A 19167-nucleotide genomic window follows, 5' to 3' on the forward strand; every position below is an offset into this window, starting at 1 on the left:
TACAAAGAGAACATGTCTGCATTTCATTCATCTGTGAGTGCTCTGAACCTGAGTCAGCAATGGACCGGATTCAGTCATTCACTCCCTCTTAACACTGTATAAAAGAATTGCTGTGTTTCACAATGAAATGTTATTCGAAGGAAAAACATAATCAGGATGAAAATGCCATCCATGGATGTGCCAAACTGAGACCCGGCGTTCAGCTTTGACCGCGGCGTGCTGCCACGGAGAACAGAAAAGCACAGTCGCAACACGTGTCAACACTGCTTTTGGCTGGAGAGCCCGACTCAAAATGACTGCGACAATGTGCATCACACTACATCTGAAGAGGTTTTTACTGCAGCGAGAAAACATCAACCTCTGCAGCAAATTCTAGTCTTTAACTCTAGCTTTCGTGCTATACATGCAAGTCATTTTATGAAAGTGAGCTCATGTTTGGTTCATGCAAAATATTTCTCACTCATAACCAGGAAGTAAATTCCTTCTCAGGAGGATGTATGGCACACATGTATGGCACATGGCTAACAGCAAACAGCAGTAAGATAATTAAAGAAACAGGTTGAGTGAAGGGATCAGTGGATTAACTTCTGGACTTGCTCGAAAAAAAAAAGCTTTATTGCAGGGCATGTAGTGTTTCGTAGCTGGTTTGCATTTGTAAAGTTTGCATTTGAATAGACTCAAGGACTTTGAAGCAGTTCTCTTCTGATTGCAAAGACGCTCGCTATCGGAGTGCACTTTTGTTCCCTGCCTGGTCTGAACAATGGGGTGCTGTGACTTTAACACTGTTTCCAAGCTTGCTTATTGATGTCTCGGATCAACCTAGAGCTTTAAAGCTGCTCTAATCAAGAATTTTTATGTTAGCAACGGGTCAAATGATGTGTAATGTGAAAGGTGTCACTGGTGGTGAGGAGACAAAAGAATGCATGCAGGTATAAAGAGTCAAAGCCAGAGGTTCTGCAGTCTTAAAGAAGAAGTATCAGAAATTTAAAACACTGGAAACTTTAAGAAACTGCATTTTCATAATGTTAGTCTATTAAAATAGTGTTTTGTACAAAAGTATAGGTATCACAATAAAGAGTAGCTGCTTCACTGTCAAACAGCTGATCGCTAGCTGATGCTGAATAACCTCGCAATAACACAAACCTGCAGTAAGCTGCTCCACTTTGTTGCCTTCAACAGACAGAAAAACATGGATGGGGATAGAAGCAAATCCTTCAGCTGACCCTCTACTCAACCCAGCTCCTGCCAATTTGCATAGCAAGTTAAGTCAATTGCTATCTACACATCCTCACACTGTGATCACCATTTGAGACTTTAAGCCTGCTTTCATCTGCATGAAAAGGAAATATTATCAGCAATATTCTCTCAGAGATAAACGTCCCTTTCATCCAGCGCTGTGGCCTATGTAAACTCCGTATGGGGGAGTGAGTTGGTTTTGAAAAGAATGTGCCAATGTAACGAAACTGGGGGTTTGTTTGCCAAGAGAGAAAAAGAAAAGAAAAAAAAAAACCACCCACCTCTTTTATTTATTGTGTTGCACTCTCAGAGGAAGAGCAGGGGGCGAGTAAATGCCGTAATCTTATTTAGGGGACAACGAGGCGCCACTCACAATGTGCCTCAAGGACATGCACTTGGCTTCCTTCCTTTTCTCAGCACTTCTCTACTGATCCCCACCTCTGAAAGAAACATCTGTGTGCTCAGGAGCGCTCGCCTTGCTAAAAAAGACTCTGAAATGCATAACACACCCAAATGCACACTCAATCGCACCTCCTAAACGAATCCGATCCCAAACACGAGGGCCTACGTTGACTTTTGCCGCGACCAGATAAAACCAGGGAGTGGGCAACTTTCTGGCAGGGGCAGAGCGTCACACGTCATCTCTGATTGGCTTGTTCTGGGTTAGAGGAGTGCTAACAACCACTGTCACTGGGCAGTAATGGATGGAGTGGCTGGTGCGGGGCACAGGCCCAGAAGCCAGGACAGGAGGCTTTTCACAGCGCCATGGTTACCATCACGGTAATACATTCAGACACTTGTCTTGGAGCAGCTCTTGCCCTGGGAAAGAAAAACAGGAAGTGATACATGGGACGACTGCCTCCAGAGCTGATTCTTCTCATCTCCAGAAGAGTTGCTGCCAACCTGTTCGGGGGAACAGAATTATAGAAGACAGTATGATTGCGATTGCGTTCAACGTGTCTCCTTGATGAGCTTGTTCCTTTGTAGTTTGAGCGCCTGCCAGCCATGTTCCCTCCCACTGCTCACTGCTACATAATTAGTTTATTTACAGAAATTCAAACAAACATTTTTATTCATATGAAAATGACACTTTGAATCTTTGACTAGCATTAATAATATCTCATACGTGACAAAAAGCACTGTGGTGCGAGGCACTGGTTAAGCTTAGCCACAGCAATTTACAGGCCAGCCTCATTTATCCCTGCAGCGGTGCGGGGACTGTCTGTCCTGACTGCCAGGCCATGTGAACCTGTGGACAGTCCAGTAAACACCACTCGACAGCAGCTCATCTGGAATCTTTGCAAGTATTTTTAGACTTGGACTAGCCCGTGTCACTGAGGTTCAGGTGGTTAAGGTGCCTTTGTTCGGTCATGAGTCAAACTGTAAACAGGATCTTTTGTCCTTTGACAAAAACAGCTTGGACGGATCAGTTAAGCTGCTCTTCAACTACAATCCATGGTAATACATGGATTGTATTACCGTATAACTTTTTGTGGGCAACAAGAAAACTTGCTTGCGTTGAAAACACTGTAAACAGGTTTAAAATGTTAGTTAGTAGTAGCTTAAGAGAAGAAAGTGGTCTCAATGCCAGTCCACGTCTAAGCCACTGAAACATTGACATGTGAGCCAGGTGAAGTGGAAGCTGAACTGTCATTTGAAGAATTAGAGACAACTTCACGTCAAAGTGGTTCAACTGTCAGCTAAAGAGTAAGAATCAGTTGAAATGACACTTCACATCTAGACAGCACGTGAAATGTCAGTTAAAGAATAAGATGTGAAAGCAGCTGAATGTCAGTCAATGTCAAATCTATCAAAGCAGCTGAAATCACTGGTTGATGAGAAATGACTGAAAGCAGTCATTTGAAGATAAGAAGGAAATAGGCCGGTATACAAATGTTATAGTATGGAGATGGGATATAGTACAAATCACGTATGCATTATATCAGCTGTCAAAAACATTAATGTGAATGTGATTAATGTGAAAGAATGTACTTTATCATGATGATTATGGAAATTAGCACTTGACTACAGTTAGTATTACATTATCATTGGGATTATTTCACATTTGCTATATATTTATATCATTTTATTATTCAACTCTAATTCCAAGAAAGTTGGGAAGCTGTGTGAAACATAAATAAAAATCATCATCAGTCGTTTACAATCAAACTGTGTTTAATGATGTAAGTTTTCCTGAGCCCATGTAGTAACATCCTTGATACAGTCATGTGTTCACAAAGTGGTGAACCTCGCTCCATCCTTGCTTGTGAACGACTGAGCCTTTCCAGGATGCTCCTTTCATACCCAATCATGATACTATCACCTCTTACCAATCAGCCTGTTTCCCTGTGGAATGATCCAAACAGGGTTTTTTTTTTTCTGCAAATTGCCCTTGTCCGAAAACATTAAATATATTGTCTTTGTGCTGTTTTCAACTATGTATATGACAAAAAGGATTAGCATATTATCACATTTAGTTTTATTTATGCTTTATCCGGCGTCCCAGCTGTCTTGGAATCGGAGTTGTATTATATAATTATAGAGGCAGGTACTAGAAGCAGCCAATGAAGGCAAAATAAGAAAAGATGAGAGAGATGCTCTCAGAACTGTTTATGCAGATTTCAGCCATAATCAACCTTACTGAACTTTCCTTTTTTCTCTCCACAAATGCCTATTATATTCCTCTTAACACTGCCCTTGGTCTATTGACAGTTGTTCCTTTTTTATTTTTGGTCCCGAGTGTCCAAACAGAAAAGCTGTTGATGAAATCGTTCTGGGCCAGATGGAGCCTCATATTGTGAGGTTTCCTTTCATCTGAAAATAGATGTTTTTCTGTGACACAAAGTGCTCTTTTGATTGTTTCACCTCCTCGGTTTAAATGGGAAAAACCTTGATCAAACAACACCTTGATGAAATACCACTCTGAATAGAGAATGCTGCATAGAAGAAGCTGTTACATTGCTCCTGGACTGTGATGCGTGTTTACTGGTACTAAGTGTGTATCAGTGAATGTGCAAAAAATTGTATGGGCGCCAGGTTGACCTGTCAGAGTTATATGAGGTAAAGCTATTCAGCTTTGTGTACAAAATAGGAGAGAACAGACTGTAATGGTTTGATTTGTAGCTGCAGGGCGGCAGCTTTTTGTTGACTACCTCGAAATTTTTAGTAACTCTTGATAAGCTCAGTTGAATCACATACTGATGCAATTGAGAGGTCTGAAGTACAGTGGACCATTCATGTGCACCACAGAGAAGCATTTGCCGCTAATCACTTCCACCTTGTACAGCAGTGAAATAATCCATTGCGGCACTACATGTTGAAATCCAAGACAGATGCTAAATGCCACGGGGCACCAGAAGGCGTGAGGGCAGCCGGGTGAGGCAAATGTCTGCAGCAACTACCAAACCAAATCACCGGCCTTGACCGAGTTCTTCCCAGATGCCCGACGTCATGTGCAGACACCTGCCAAGAAAGGGTACGGATAACATATAGCCAACTGCCTGTGAGCTGCCATGACTGCAGCAGGACAGCGCTGAGGTCATATGCCTGCTGAACAGATGCTGCCCCGCCCGACCCAAACCACACATGGTCCGGCAACCCGGGAGAACCTCCCCCTTGTTCTTTCACAAACAAAAGAGCCCTTCAAATTTAACTGCCTAATTTGTGCAATTGTGTAAATTGCAGTGTTTATGACTCTGCGGGGCTTGTGGGTAGCAAACAGGCAGCCTTCTGTTGGGTGTCATCGTGTCTGCCATCAGCTTGGATTGCAGCAGGTGATCGTTCATTTTGGAGTTTGTGACAATCACAAGATCACACCTCAAGAGGCCCTCAGCTTGGCACTATCGCCATGCCACACACACCCAAGACGCTTTAAATGGTACATAAGGTACTGTAGGCTGTACCTAATCCCCTGAAATCTCTGGAACGCACCGCTATTCTGAATGAACGCACCTAATCCCCGGGTCCAAGCGTAAAGCGGCAATCATATGTGTTCAGATCATGCAATCAGTTGAGTCAGTGGGCTGAAGCATCTTCATATTACAGCTCGGTTGTTACAGTGATATCAAGCTCAAGGATGAATATAGCTGAGCAGAAAAGAAGCACTGGAGGTGTTTCAAATTCCCATCAGCCTCAGCTGTACTTTGAGTTTGGAGCTAATGCTATCATGCTAAAGTCAAATGATGAACACAATGAAAATTACGTTAATATCAGTTAATATCAGCATCTTAACATTGTCATTGCGGGTGCATTAGCGTGCTGACAGCAGCCATCAGATCGAAGCTCAACTGTGCTGCTATCATAACTGGAAACCTTCATTTTGGAACTAGGATTATGACATTATGGTAAAAACAAGAAGAGGTGCATACCAGAGGGAAAACTGCATGATATTGTTTTCACCTTAGTTTTATTGTTTTGGATCTTGTGATTTAAGTGAGTCACAGGCTCACGATATACGAGCACTGACCTTATGTAACTCCACATTAACTCTCCCTTCAAACCACAAGGGATTACCTGACAGAGTGAGAGTGAAAGACATTAATAAACAACTCCCAGCTCTGTTCATATTAAGCAATACAGACCTTTCCTGTACTTGGCTCTGTGTGTCAGTGAGGCCTTTCCTCTGCATTTCTGCCTCTGTTTTTCATTCCGGATCATAATAAGGTAAGCTGGTATATTAATTTGACTGTGAGGATCGCTTGGCATGCTTTTTGCACTCAGAGCATCAATAACTACTGCTGAACATATTTCACTTTGCAAAAAAAAAAAAAAAAAGCAATGGCTTCAAGCCCGTTTTTATTAGTCACTTAGGAGCACGAGGAACCACCACCGGTGCTCCCATGAGCATCTGTTTGGTGGATGTAAAGAGTTACCCGCTGAACACAGGACCACAGGCGTCTGCCAAATGCAAAGTCAAAGCGGGTCATGTTAAATGAGAGGGAATGATGCACGAGAGCGGGCTCGCACATTTGTGTCAGGGGATGGTACAGGTGGCACCGCGGCCTTAATGACAGGCTTTGCATCGAAGAATCAAAGACGAGAGCGGCCTTCTCTTCCTCTTCCATGCAGGTTGGCATCATGCCTCCTCACTGCAGCATCGCATGCTGTGGTGAGTGTGCGCTGGAGTCCGAAGATGGCACCTTATATGGCAGCAAGTAAGCCACAGGAGAGTTATGTTAGTTTGGGGCTTGCGAGCACCGGCTCAGAGAGCTTCATCAGATTGAACATGATAGATGGCAGCTAGCATATGTCAGGTGAGGTCAACGTCCATCCAACTAAAATAATTAAAAAAAATGTAAAAATGTAAAAGGCATACAATTTAGACGGCAGCTTTGAAAAGCTACGACTGTTTCAACCTTAATGTCGGTGCCATGTTTCAGTGTTGCTACTGAAAAAAGTCTGTTCATTGTCAGGATGTTTGCTGTGTCGAGATGTGAAAAGCCAATGAGGAAGCGGGATTTGAAGGGAGAGAGACGGGGAAAGTGCAGCGGGTCTCTCCGCTTTTATTGTCACCCCCTAAAAGGATTCATCTCAGCGTGTCGCTAACTTTTCACACAGAGATTGGGTTTCCGTCGTCCTCAGGCTCTCAGCGAGGTGCGCTAACAGCCTGTGAAGAGTCTGGCTGCTGAAGGCAATTAGTGACTCACTTGTTATCGTCAACGCGGAGGGCTTCTGGGAAAGAGCGGAGGGTCCAACAAGATCTAAGTAGGTCAGTTAGAGCTGTGGCGGAGCTTTGGGGGGGCTCATATGGTCCCACTATTAATTTAAGGGGTCTAATATATTTTGCCAGATTTTTATTGGGGTTCAATATCTGTGACACCACAAGATTTTTTCTGAAAAATCCACGCAAGTTTACATTTCATAGAAAAATCTTGACTCTTGTTCCAAACCCACCACCGTCCCACAGCAAGGACGTGACCACAACAGTGGAGCGCCGAGCAAACAGGCTATAAAATCACCGGTCCAGCTTTTTGTGGTCTCTCTTTCCTTCTCTCATAAAAACCCACCATCCATTTCAAAGACAGCTCCAGCCTCAACAATGGCTTGCAGATGTACAGCTGAAGTTATCCGAGGTAAATTAGATGTTATCTACACACTGTAAATGCTGTTATGTCTAGACACATATTTCTATGCATACTGTGTGTAATATAGCCATAATCCTGCTGCCGTGCTCATCACCTCCTGGATATTTGCTCCACACTTAAAGAACAGACACTGAGAGACACGGTGGTATCGATTTGCTCTTTTAAATCTTGGAGACAAAGTGTCAAAAGGCAGAATTTATGTATGTCCATCCACCATACCTGCTCCACCCGGATCTCGTACTCTCCGTTGAGCTTCTTACCACGAAAATACTTCGCCCTGCATAGAAACAGAAAACAAGTGTCAAGGAACTGCTTTGTTTGTGTGTACAGTTGATTAATTATCTGCAGATATGACATTTCTACAACAGAGAAAAATGAAACTGTGTAAATTTGTGATTTGTCTGTCTTTATTTTATGTGTACTTCAACATGTGTATTCCTCCCCTGAAGCAACAGTACCAACTCCTCACAGTCAAAACAACCTTAAAATATCCTTTGTTTATTTGATTGAAGGACAGCTTAAATTTCAACAGACCCTCCAAAGTACCTTGTGAGCGGGCAAAATAATGACTCATATTTTCCATAATTACGGAATCTGACCTTGTAGGGCTTCAAGTAAACAGAATCTCTCGGCAAAGGGTAACGAGTGAAATGCAGTGCTTTTAATAAAGAGAACTCGCTGATGGAAGGGCGGTCCCGGTGTGTCTGGGTGTGTGTGGCAGACAGTTGTGGTCGAGGTGAAACTAAACGTCCGTGGCGACATTTAAAAAGTTACTCTGAGGGCATTGATTGAACTCCTAAAATCTCCATGAAAAAAATCCCTTCACGCTGTAAAATGGCTTGGATGTAACTCTACACCTTTGCCTTCATTTAGTATGCACAGTTCTAAGCAGTCCCAGCCTCTATCTCCACCCACGCCGCTCACCTGCAGCTCCAGTGTACCTGCTCACCAAACACACACCTCTGCTTGTTTTGTGTTTTGCAAGCTACTGTATGCTACACAATTGCAAGTGGTAATACAGAATTAATTTAGCCATGTTCTTTCACTTCTAATATGTTTTGTAGCACATGAAAAACATCCCATGGACATGTGAAGGTTAAAAACTTGATTTTTATTGGAACAGGTCTTTAACTGGTATTTCCGTTGGTGTTACTGCTCTAAAGTTTAGGAGCCATCTGACGATCACATGGAAAAAACACAGGAATCATCCAGCGCTGACGGACTTGTTTCCATCGGAACCTGCAAACCTGAAGAGTTATCTCCCGAACCATCAGATCTGCAGTGTTTCTGAGACATGTGGACTCACTGTGCTATTTAAAGCTGGACTTTGTATACAGAAAAACCACAGTGGAAAGCTGACACTGTTGTTGCTTACATTTGGTTCATTTAAGCACACGTCGCTCAATTAAACTTGCGATGTCCTCAACTCCATCCGGGCACGATCGTCTTTGGGCACACATTTCTTCTTCTCTTCTCGCTCAAAACTTGAGATGCAGAGATATCCAGACTTCTATTCCCTGCGAGTCAAGTTCCAGAAACACTGGATTTCACATTTTCCACAGCACAACTCACGTCTTCTGCCTGCTGATGTATTCTAAACTTAGCGCCCTCAGTTTGCAATGCAGGATTACTGTTACAAATTTGCAGTTTTCCAAGCCAAGCACAGATCATGTAAATCTCTCTCCGAAGAAGACATTAAACGACTGTTTTCGCAGTCTGAACAGCACTTTGCAGGATGACTAAAACTGAACTTTATTTGTAAGATCTGTGTTCCCCTTACAAACCTGCACCACGGTCTTCTTGGTGCTGTATTTGGTGATTGGTCTTTTTGGCCCATTATGACCCATTCAGCCTAAAATTGCGGACTTTGTAGGATCCAACCCAAAATGAATTGCTTTACAACAGAGGTTCCCGACTGTTTTCGCACCACAGACCGTTTTGTATTGTCAGTGTTACCCAACTCTCTCCAAAAGAAACCCTTAAACGTTTTGCTTTTTGCTCATGTTAGCCAGGTGCAATGCTAACATGGCGTAGGACTTGCAGATTGAATTGGGTGATGAAGAAATGACGCAGCACACAGAGACAAAGCCAAGATAATGGTCATTACTGCACAAATCATGCAAGCTATGTAATTAGTATTCAGCTTTTTTTGGCCAATCAGATTGTTTCCTTACGGCCCAGTGGCAATCTGCTAAGACCCAGTACTAGCACACAGCCCAGGGATTTATGCTTCAGGGCATAAAACAGAGTGTGATGTGATAACTGAGCTGAAGCTTTCAGAGTTTTCGATGACATGGTGCAACAGGGCTTACGGTCTCAAGTTGTAGAAACATGACGACTAAACATACATACCTGCTCTTATTTGACTGATGTATGTAAAAATGGAGGGCCCTTTCCACTTGTGGATTTCTGATTCTTGAACGCACATGCAGTTATTTTTAGCCATGATGCGTCCCAGTGCTCTGTGGGTCTAAGCTCTGAACTCTCACCCCTCGCAGGCGTGGGACAGTTAACAATCTGTCGAGGGCTTCAGGCTGGAGCTGTGTGTAGCTGAGGATCTAGGCTACATGCTGGAGGCCTTCGGTTACTGGGACAGGCTGTTGGGGATTTAGAGTGCCTCTCGACCTACTCACACCAAAACACATTTTCCTTTTGCGGCGTTTTTCTCAGAGACTCTCACCAAACAAAGCCTCAAATCCTCCTCCGCTCGTCTTCTCCATGTCCGCCTCTTTGTTTTTCATCCCCCTACATCTGTCCTTTTAGGCTCGTTCATTAAGGTTCATTACGGCCACTGAGGGGGATCTCGCTCTTAACATCTCCCAGCTGTTGGACTTCAAAGTTTTGGACTGTCTCATTCTCTGTAATTTTGGAAGCCGTGAATCTTCAGCGTGGCTGACCTACATACTCGACAGGCAGTGCCCCCTGTCACCCTGGACCACCACCGCCACAGAGCGTGGGGCTGGACCTGCAGGCTCACCGCCTAAAAATGACTGGTATGCGTTTGGAGGTTTTGCAAAACATGTCGTCACGCCGAGTGATCAATTTAATTTACAGGCCGCTGGGCTCTCTGGCTTGAACGACCGCTTTATATGCGTTCAAACGTAAACATTCAGCTCCGCAAAGGCCTGGGCTCTCCCTCTCCCAGCCGTGCACACACCCGCTACATAAACAACATGCAGCTAATTCCTTTTTTTTAACCATGAGAATATGTTCCTTCTTTTGTGTACCACTAATAGGAAGCGTATGAGTCATGTACAGTATGTGTACAAAACCGACTGCCCCTCCAGGGTGTTTCTACAGTTATCCCTGCTTCTATTTGTATCCACTCCGCTAAACTCGATGCTGGGCTAACACTGCTGTGTTTACAAAGGAGATTTCCTATGCTGGACACATATTTTTACATGAAGATTTAATTCCCCGTGTGTTGGTTTAGCTCGTGTTTTCTTCCACGAAGGATGCAAGGTTCCCAGTAACAGGAACAGGTTCAAGCAGTATCATAATCTGAGTAGTAGTGTAGTTATTCCCTGTTGAGGCCATAAATCGTGAATTTGTGACCACCTGACAAACGTAAGTGCTCTTTTAGCTCTGTTTTTGGTCTTCATCAATTTCATGGGAAAATATCTGACATCTGATGTGTTCACTAGCTAGCTTCAAAAATGAGGCTGAGGATAACATAACATAACCACAACATTGTACCACTCTTTCTCATTTTCATCAAAATCTGCCCAGAGATGTGTGGGATGTCATGATTTACAGACCTTCAGACACTAATGAAAAGACACGGCTAGAGACACGGGAGGGAATGGGACTAAGTTGTCCTGATTAATTGCATTACTGTCTTTGCCTTTTAAGCACTTTTTGAAAAACAGTTCTGGTACTACGTAATGTTGGCCTGCAGCTGGTTTGCACTTAGTAAACTTTGGCCCCAAAATGTTCTGCTTCTTTCTGCTCTGAGATCTTCAGCAGTGTGTGGGCTCCTCGCTTTTTTTTTAGACGAAACATGAAAATAAAACCATCGTCATATTGCTCAGGGCAAGAAGAGGATCTCATAGTACTCCGCTACGAACATGAAGAAGCTCACACTTTGCCAGAGCTGGTGCTGAATTGAGCAATCAGATGCTCACATCATTCAGAACACAGTGCAAACAGGCCGACAGCTTCTTGGCAAAGTGTCTGAGATGCCAGCCTAAGAGAGGGAGAGAGAGAGGGAGACAGAGATAGAGGCAGAAAGGGAGGGATTGTCGGTGGTGGCGGTGATGCTCTCGGAGACTTTGCCTCAGTGTTGTGTACCGCTATTGTGCATCAGTCATTGCTTGAGGCCAAGCCTGTCAGGACAGAGCAGCGTTTCCCCAGAGACCTCAGCCTCTCTGCTGGAATGCCCAAGAGGAAATTCAACCACAAGACAGGGAGCGATGGATGGACGGACACCCTCGCCCTCCACTGCCATACCTTCACTCTGCCTTTGCGTCGGGACAATTCAGAAAGACTGTGCGATCAGACGAGTAACTGGTCCTGTATCATAGCAAAAGTTAAGCCAGGGTGCACAGCACTTTTTTCCTACTCTCTTGGTGTAATTCCCACAGCAGTTGTTTTCTGTAAAAAAAACTCTGATTAAACAACTCTATGCAACCTGGAGCATTTAGCAGCTACAAAAGAGCCACATATTTCCCTTGGGATTTGGTGGAGCTAAAAGGAGAGTGAATAGTGGACATTCTTATATACATTCATCAGGTGGCTAGAAATACAACTCCAGACAAATGCTAATGTGGCTCTGCGTCTGCTGGATGTGTAACATAAGCAACTGTTTTCTAACACATTCGCTGTAACAACTTTATAGAGGTGATAATACTGCATATCAGTGTCCGTTTACAGCTTGTTGTGTCTTCAAGTGGCCAAAACAATCAATGAATGCAGGTTTAAATCGATGATTTGAATCACAGCAGGAGAGTTTCTGTTAGCAGATCAGTGTCTCTTGCATGTGTTGGCTTTTCATCAAACTGCATTGACTGAAATGAGACTGGAGTCATTTGGAAATTGGGTTTTGGGTGGATTTTGTTTCATATTTTTGCTGATATAATATGATGTTTGAAGAAAAATATTGAGTTTGCACATTTGCAACACACCAGCTATAGCTGTGTGGTTGCCTTGGATGCTGCAGAGAGAGTAGGCAGTGGTGGATGGCTGCAGTTTAATGTGATTACTTATCTGGTGGACATTTGCCAACGCGACCGAGTGAAGTTGTGCTGTGGCTTTGGCTGTCTATCAGTTTTTCCTCCAGATAAAACAGTTCTGTTGGCTGCTGTGGCCCCAGATAAACCAGTGGCCACAGATGGGATAAGATCAATGTTGATTTATGGAAATGCATGAAAAACACAGCACATCTGTGCACAGAGTGACTGCTGGAGGACTCGAGGAACACCACATGGTGGCTTAAAAAATAAGGAAAAAGATTACATCTGGAATCACTACAGGGCCGTCAAGAAAACTGGAAATCTGACCAGTGTGGTTGAAACTTTTATCATGACTGGACAGAGATTTCAACGGCAAAGCAGCATACAGCTTGCCTATTTCCTCACGTTGCATGATTCAGCATCAGGACTCAGCTGCCTAAAAGCAGGTTTCACATTGTCCTAAAAGTCAACACTGTGACACGGACACGTTGCCAAAGCAGCAGCCAAATATTTGGTCTTTTTTTTACGACTTGTACTTGTCTCAGGCGGCCGAGCTTTAACTGTTAAGCTGCTGCTACATGCTCTACCTGCGCCTTTTGAAGTGGCCTCGGAGACTCAATGACATGTCTGTGTAACGCTCTAGTTAACAGTGAAAGGTCTCATCTTTAGAGTCACTTTTTATGCTTGTTGAAATGACCTGGAGGCAAAAGTTATGAGTTTTGACCTCAGCGCTGTTGCCATCTTATCTTAAACATAAGCAGCATCACAGGCGCTAACAGCTAACATTTGTCAGTGATATTTTGGTTCAAAACCACCACAGGGAGGGTTAATGCAGAGCAAACGTGCATAATCTGCTGCAGACCTTCTTTTATGTTGTTGTCAAGAGACACTGAAGTGGTCCTCTGATTATATGAATGAATATATGAATTGGACTGAAGTCACACTGAATTTTAAAAAATATGTGTATCATACCTCTTTGTTCAGATTTGAGTGAGTTATAACTCAGAGAGTGAGATTTCTGATGCAAATCGCTGCAATTGAGCTAAAGTATCATAACTGCCCCCCAGAGCTCTATCTTCCAAGTCTCTTCCCGTGGGAAGATTTAAAAGACTAGTGTGTGGTATTTGGTGGCATCTAGTGGTGAGGTTGCGGATTGCAACCAACTGAATACCCCTCACCTCACTTCTCCCTTTCAAAGTGCGTAGGAGAACCGACGATGGCCACGACGCTCACAAAAAATGCAAACGGTGCTCTCTCGTGTCAGGGTTTTTTGTCCATTCTGGGCTTCTGAATAAAAAAAACATGGCGGTGCAACATGGTGGACTCTACCTCTGTAAGTATAAAGAGCTAACAAAAACACAACAATTCTTGTTTTCAGCTGATTATACACATTATACACAATAATTAAAAAGTCTGATATTATATTACATTTCTGTCACATGCTGCCAATAGATCCCTTTAATTTAACAAACTGGACCGTCTAGTTAAAAAGGACAAACAGCACAGCTCTGTAGGCAGAGACGGGACTCGGTTCCCTGTCATATTTAACTACAAGATCAAGCCTAAAAATGTGTCTTCATGCAAATTAACATGCACTTATATGAGAACAATTTCAGCGTGATTAATTCAGTCTGTGTTTGTGACTGATATCCTGCTCTGACTGAGAAGAGCCGCTGTTGATGACAGAACATCTGGAAGTGTTGATGAGTACAGCAGCAGAGGAAGAGTGTCTCATATAAATCTCAGAGGCTGTCACACATCACCCTCTGCTGGCCCAGGCCCTTCACTTCTGCACGGAAATATCAAACCTGGAGGAGAAGTGAGGAGCAGCTCTCCGTGAAGCTGAAGTTGAGCGGCAGTGCCCCTCTGTGGCCAGAAAAGAAACAGGCTGAGCTGCAAAGCAAATAAATTTAATTTCCTCTGATCTGAAAAAAGATCTTGATTTATTTGAAAATGCATATCAATCTCAAAGATTTGGCTTTATTGGAGGGGACGTGGGGTTTCACTACAATGAGTATTAATCCTATGTTTAGTAAAGACCGAAACATTTATATTCCAAGGATGATTTTATATGTACCGTTCCTTTGATCTCAGATTTATGAGAAAGTAACCTTCCTCTCAGTAAGTAACCTTTGGAGGCTGACATCAATCAATGTATATTCACCAAAAAGAAATAAGTGACGAATGAAAATAAATGAATGTAAAATGAAGAAGCTCTTCAGGAAAATAAGATACCCACCACTCCAACTACTTTAAATATATTGTGCAAAAAATACACTGTATACTAAAATATGCTGAGAATATAATCTATGTTAAAGCATCAGTGCACATGACACCATGGAATTAGAGTACAATGCAATCAAATACATTACCACAAACTATGGCTGTGGAAATGACCACAGAACACCTTTTAGTCAGTCTCTGAACACAAAAACAAAAACTGAACATGAAAAACTTCACAAAGGTGGGATTTATTGCGGGGCTGTTGCAGTGGATTGCAGTATATTAAACAGGTGTTGCTGTGACCGTGTCCTTCACAAAAATGACTTAGAAAAAGCAGCCAAGCGCTTGTCAAAGCCTCCTTAATTCCCTCTTTAAATAAGTAACTGAGCTTGTTTAGGTGAAAGGAAACCCATGCTGTTCCCTCGAGGAGCGAGGAAGGTCCCTCAGAGAGTTGGAGTGAGCCTGGACGCCTCAGTGGGTGGATGATCCTCTGAGGACTCGTTTCAGAAACACCAGGATGTGAAGAGGAACGGGCCCTTCTGGGATTTCAGCCAGACGGATTAAAGAAAAGAGGCCACCCGCCTTTACCGAATATTGAGAGCAATCTTGGTGCTTTTGACTCGGCTGTCAGTGGGGCGCTTTAATATAGTGATCATTTTTAGACCTCAGCCTGATCTCCCTGCAGACGGCCTTAGCAACATAATGATCCCTGCTAATTGTGCAGATAAATTCAAAGGGCTGGAAATAGCTAATAACGGCTGCACTGAGGTCCATTTACCGGCAAATTTCAGGCAACAGAAAAACAATTCATGAAATGGAAGAGTGGTTTATTGATTCAGTAAGACAGGCATGATAAACTGGCTGCTGCACGTCTTGACTGCAGCTCTGGAAATCAATTCCTCCACAACGTGCACCAAAGGACAGCTGATACCAGCCTCTGACATGCATTTATGTGCTGCCCCCGAATCTCTTCTCATTAAAGCTAATTTATTTTTCTGTCATCTCCAGAGCAAAAGACCTTCGTCTTGTTACTATGACGATCTTTATTCCAGCACTGAATGGCATCAGGCTGCATGAGCACAAGGACGCACGAGTCTACCATAAACGACGTCTCACTCCTTTCAAAACTCGACCACAAGAACTTTTCTGATTCAGCAGGAGCTGAAAAACAAAGGCAAGCGAAGTACGGAGTGTGAACTTTTCACACCTCAGCCACAATTTTTCTTCATATGCTGACAGAGTTAGATAGCTAATTTGCTTTCCTGACACTGATACGTTGCCTCCAGTCAGCCCAACACAAAGACAAATGGAAAGACAGTGCGTGGTTGTAAGGGGAGTTATGTGCTGTAGCTACACGACCAACAACAATCTGTCCTCCGAGCACTTCTGTTTAAGTCTCACCAAGAAGGTCCCAGCATGTGACTCCCTCAAATCCCACATTTCTGCATTTCTGTTTGTGTGTGTGTGAACAGGAGCAGGCTACCTGTTCCCTCCTGCTTCCAGTTTTTATACTAATATGAGCCACGAAAGCGCCATCAATCTTCTCATATAACCTTTGCAAAAAAAAAGCAAATGACGTACTTTGAAAAGCAACATATTAGCCACTGCAGCATGTAATGAAGATTCTGCTCAGGTTGTGCTAAAGAAAGCCCAGAGATGCAGCATTTAAAGACGTGCTTTCTTATTCAGTTTAATGATAGCCTACTTACCTTTAGAAAAAAAAAAGGTTGAACTGTCGTCTTTCATTTTCTAGATATTACTCTGCTTCATGTAGCAGAACTGCAGTTATGTTACTTCCAGTCGGTAAAGATAGCAAGTGAGCTAAGATGTTCACTGGTTTTGGTGATCCACTGCGGATTTGTCAGGGGAGCTGAACGTTAAATGAACTGGAGCACTCGAAAACAAAGAACTCACAGATCACTTCATTGTCTTTTCAAGTGGGAACAGGTTTACTTACCCGCACACATGTTAACACCGTGAAACTTGCACTCACCAGTCTGTGTGCTGATCGTCGATGACCAGCAGGATCTTGGGCTTGCGTACTACAGGTTTAGGTGGTTGGCTGCTTCCTGCCGAGGCTCCTTCAGCAGCCGTCGCCGCTGACTTGGCGTGTGCAGCGGCGGCGACGTTCTGGGCCATCTGAGCGCTCTTCACCACACTGGAGAAGGAGCTTAGGAAGCTCCCCGGGCCCGAAGTTGAGCCCGCCGTCGAGCCCGAGGCCGGGCCCGAGCCCTGGGTCTGACTCGGGATGCTCGGGGGCTGCCGCCTCTCTGTGGCCGGGGAGGCAGGAGAGGAAGTGGATGAACCTGGAGGGGTCGGCCTCTGCAGATCCATCATGTAGCCATTGGGGAGGTTTGCCACAAAGCTGCTGTCTGACAGGCGCCGGCGGAGGTAGTTCATGGCGGTGGGCTGGTGGGTCAGTCAGGCCAGAGGAGGTGAGGGGGAAGAATGCCTGAAATCCTGCACAGGAGACAAAGAAAGGAAGAATCTGTTCACAGTCTTCAGCATGTGTAGATATTCCTCAGGAGCAGATTTTGTGGCACATATAAATTTAGTTCAGATGTAAATGATTAAACACGCAGCTTTTCTCTCTCTCTGATGTTCACACTAATCAGCATCAGACCTGAGGTGAAGAGTCAGACCTGCAAAACATTCATGTGCAAGTGTCGAGCTTATGACGGTGCCAAACAAAAGCTGCTGCATATTGAAAGGGTGCACTGAGGTGGCACAGCTACAGGATGAATCTGCTAAACCTGCTGCTAGACCTGATTTGCATAAGATTAAGTTACCCATGCAGGTTGGGACCGAAACCGCTGGCAAATAATTCAGTGACACAGCAGTGGTGATGCAAAGTTGGAGCAGTGATTCACAGCTCATTTCTTTGTGAAGGAGATAGAGCCCGCTAGGAGAAAGGAAACAGTTATATAACACATGGAACCCAGCGTGGCAGAGGAGAGACATTCAAACAGATTAGCTATCAAACTGCAACAAAGCAAGCACACTCGCGGAGGGGGAAAGACACCCTTAAACCTGATTAAAATGAGGCCACTTGCGCCGTAAATGGAGCTTGGAGGAGATGAAAGCGCATTTCTTATTGAGGCATCAGGTCTCGGGCGGATGTGCCCGGCGTTTGTGGCGGTGTTCTCGTAGTTTAAGGGGGAGGCGGGTCGAACAAGCCCGCAGCAGGAGGTGAAGGATGTAGGGCGAATGTTTCATCTTGACAAGTTAATGAAGTCAGACGATCACCACCAGGAAGTTGTAGCTTCTGCCTGAGCATCTGTCGGCAAGGAAGCAAACTCAGATCTGTGAACATGACCTGTGAGCTCAATCGAGGGTGCAAAGCAGTATTATTGTTAGCAGCAGCACTGATGACAGCAGGAGTGGAGTAATGTTTCTTTTTTCAGTACTGCACTGATTGCGGGGTAACAGGGGGAAGTACACCTCCATTTAGTCAGTATAACAGTACAATTCAACAGCATCACAAGCTACAGCCTCCAAAATGACCGTAGGCTTAAATCAACACCACCAAACCTTTTGTTTTATAGCCTCAATGAAGGTGGGATTTATTGCGAGGCTCGTGCATGAGACTGCACTAGTTTCAGCTGGGGGTTCTTAAGTCCATTACCTCCTTATAAGGCTGTTGTGGCTAACATGCTAGCATGCACTTGCCTATTTACACATCCAGCACACACGGAGCGTAATTAGCATTCATTTGGAGTCGTATTTTTGGCTACCTGCCGAACTGAAGTCCAACATTCACTTTCACTTTAGCTGTGTTTTGATCTCCACCAGCTCCTCAGGGAAATATCAGGCTCTTTAGCCGCTAAATGCTCCGCTTTGTTCGCCTGTTCCCTAGCGAGTGGCTGACTTTGCCTGCTGTTTGCTAGCAGGTAGAGTACAATGGATTCATCACAGCTCTTTCAGCTGAAAGCGGCTGTCTGCTGCTGCAGAAAAGGAGGCTCACGAGAGCAGTCAGAGGGAATCCGGACTGAGAAGTTATGAGGCATGAACCCAAAACGATGAACTGAGAGACGTTAAAATGCTCTGCAGAACTGAGAGGAACTGCAGAGCGGGATCATTCTCAGGCTTTGTCACTGCTATTTACCCTTTTAACATCGCATGAAATCACTGAACCAAGCGGTAATAAGAAATATTGATTTAGGTTAACAGCTTCAAAAACAAACACCCTTGAAAAAAATTTAATTTCCTTAAACAGCTGGGCAAAGGGGGGCATTTCTTGGGAACTATTTTCAGCAGTGGATTAATACACATTTGCTGCTCTTGTGAATATGTTCTCATGAACAGCATACAAGTTAATGGTAGTGATATAACATGTCACCCAGTGCGGCTCACCGATGAGTTACTGATGCATCTTTACTTGGTGTTTGTTAATGATAAGAAAATGTAGAATATTATCAGAAATCTTGTAATACTTGAGTTTGGGGATTCAGTTT

The 19167-nt window shown here is 43.9% G+C and overlaps 1 protein-coding gene across 1 annotated transcript in view; it reads right to left on the minus strand.

Moving 5' to 3' along the window:
• LOC121625479 (synapsin-3-like) overlaps window positions 1–17113 on the minus strand; it is an 83340-nt gene extending 66227 nt beyond the window's left edge. Inside the window, exons 1-2 of the mRNA XM_041963568.1 lie at window positions 16707–17113; window positions 7539–7596 (exon numbers count right to left, since the gene is read on the minus strand). Of these exons, the coding sequence (XP_041819502.1) occupies window positions 7539–7596; window positions 16707–17113 (465 nt within the window). The remainder of the gene's footprint in view (window positions 1–7538; window positions 7597–16706) is intronic.
• Window positions 17114–19167: the final 2054 nt, after the last annotated feature.

Source organism: Chelmon rostratus, chromosome 22 (genome assembly GCF_017976325.1).
Source record: "Chelmon rostratus isolate fCheRos1 chromosome 22, fCheRos1.pri, whole genome shotgun sequence".
Classification (NCBI taxonomy): Eukaryota; Metazoa; Chordata; class Actinopteri; order Chaetodontiformes; family Chaetodontidae; genus Chelmon; species Chelmon rostratus.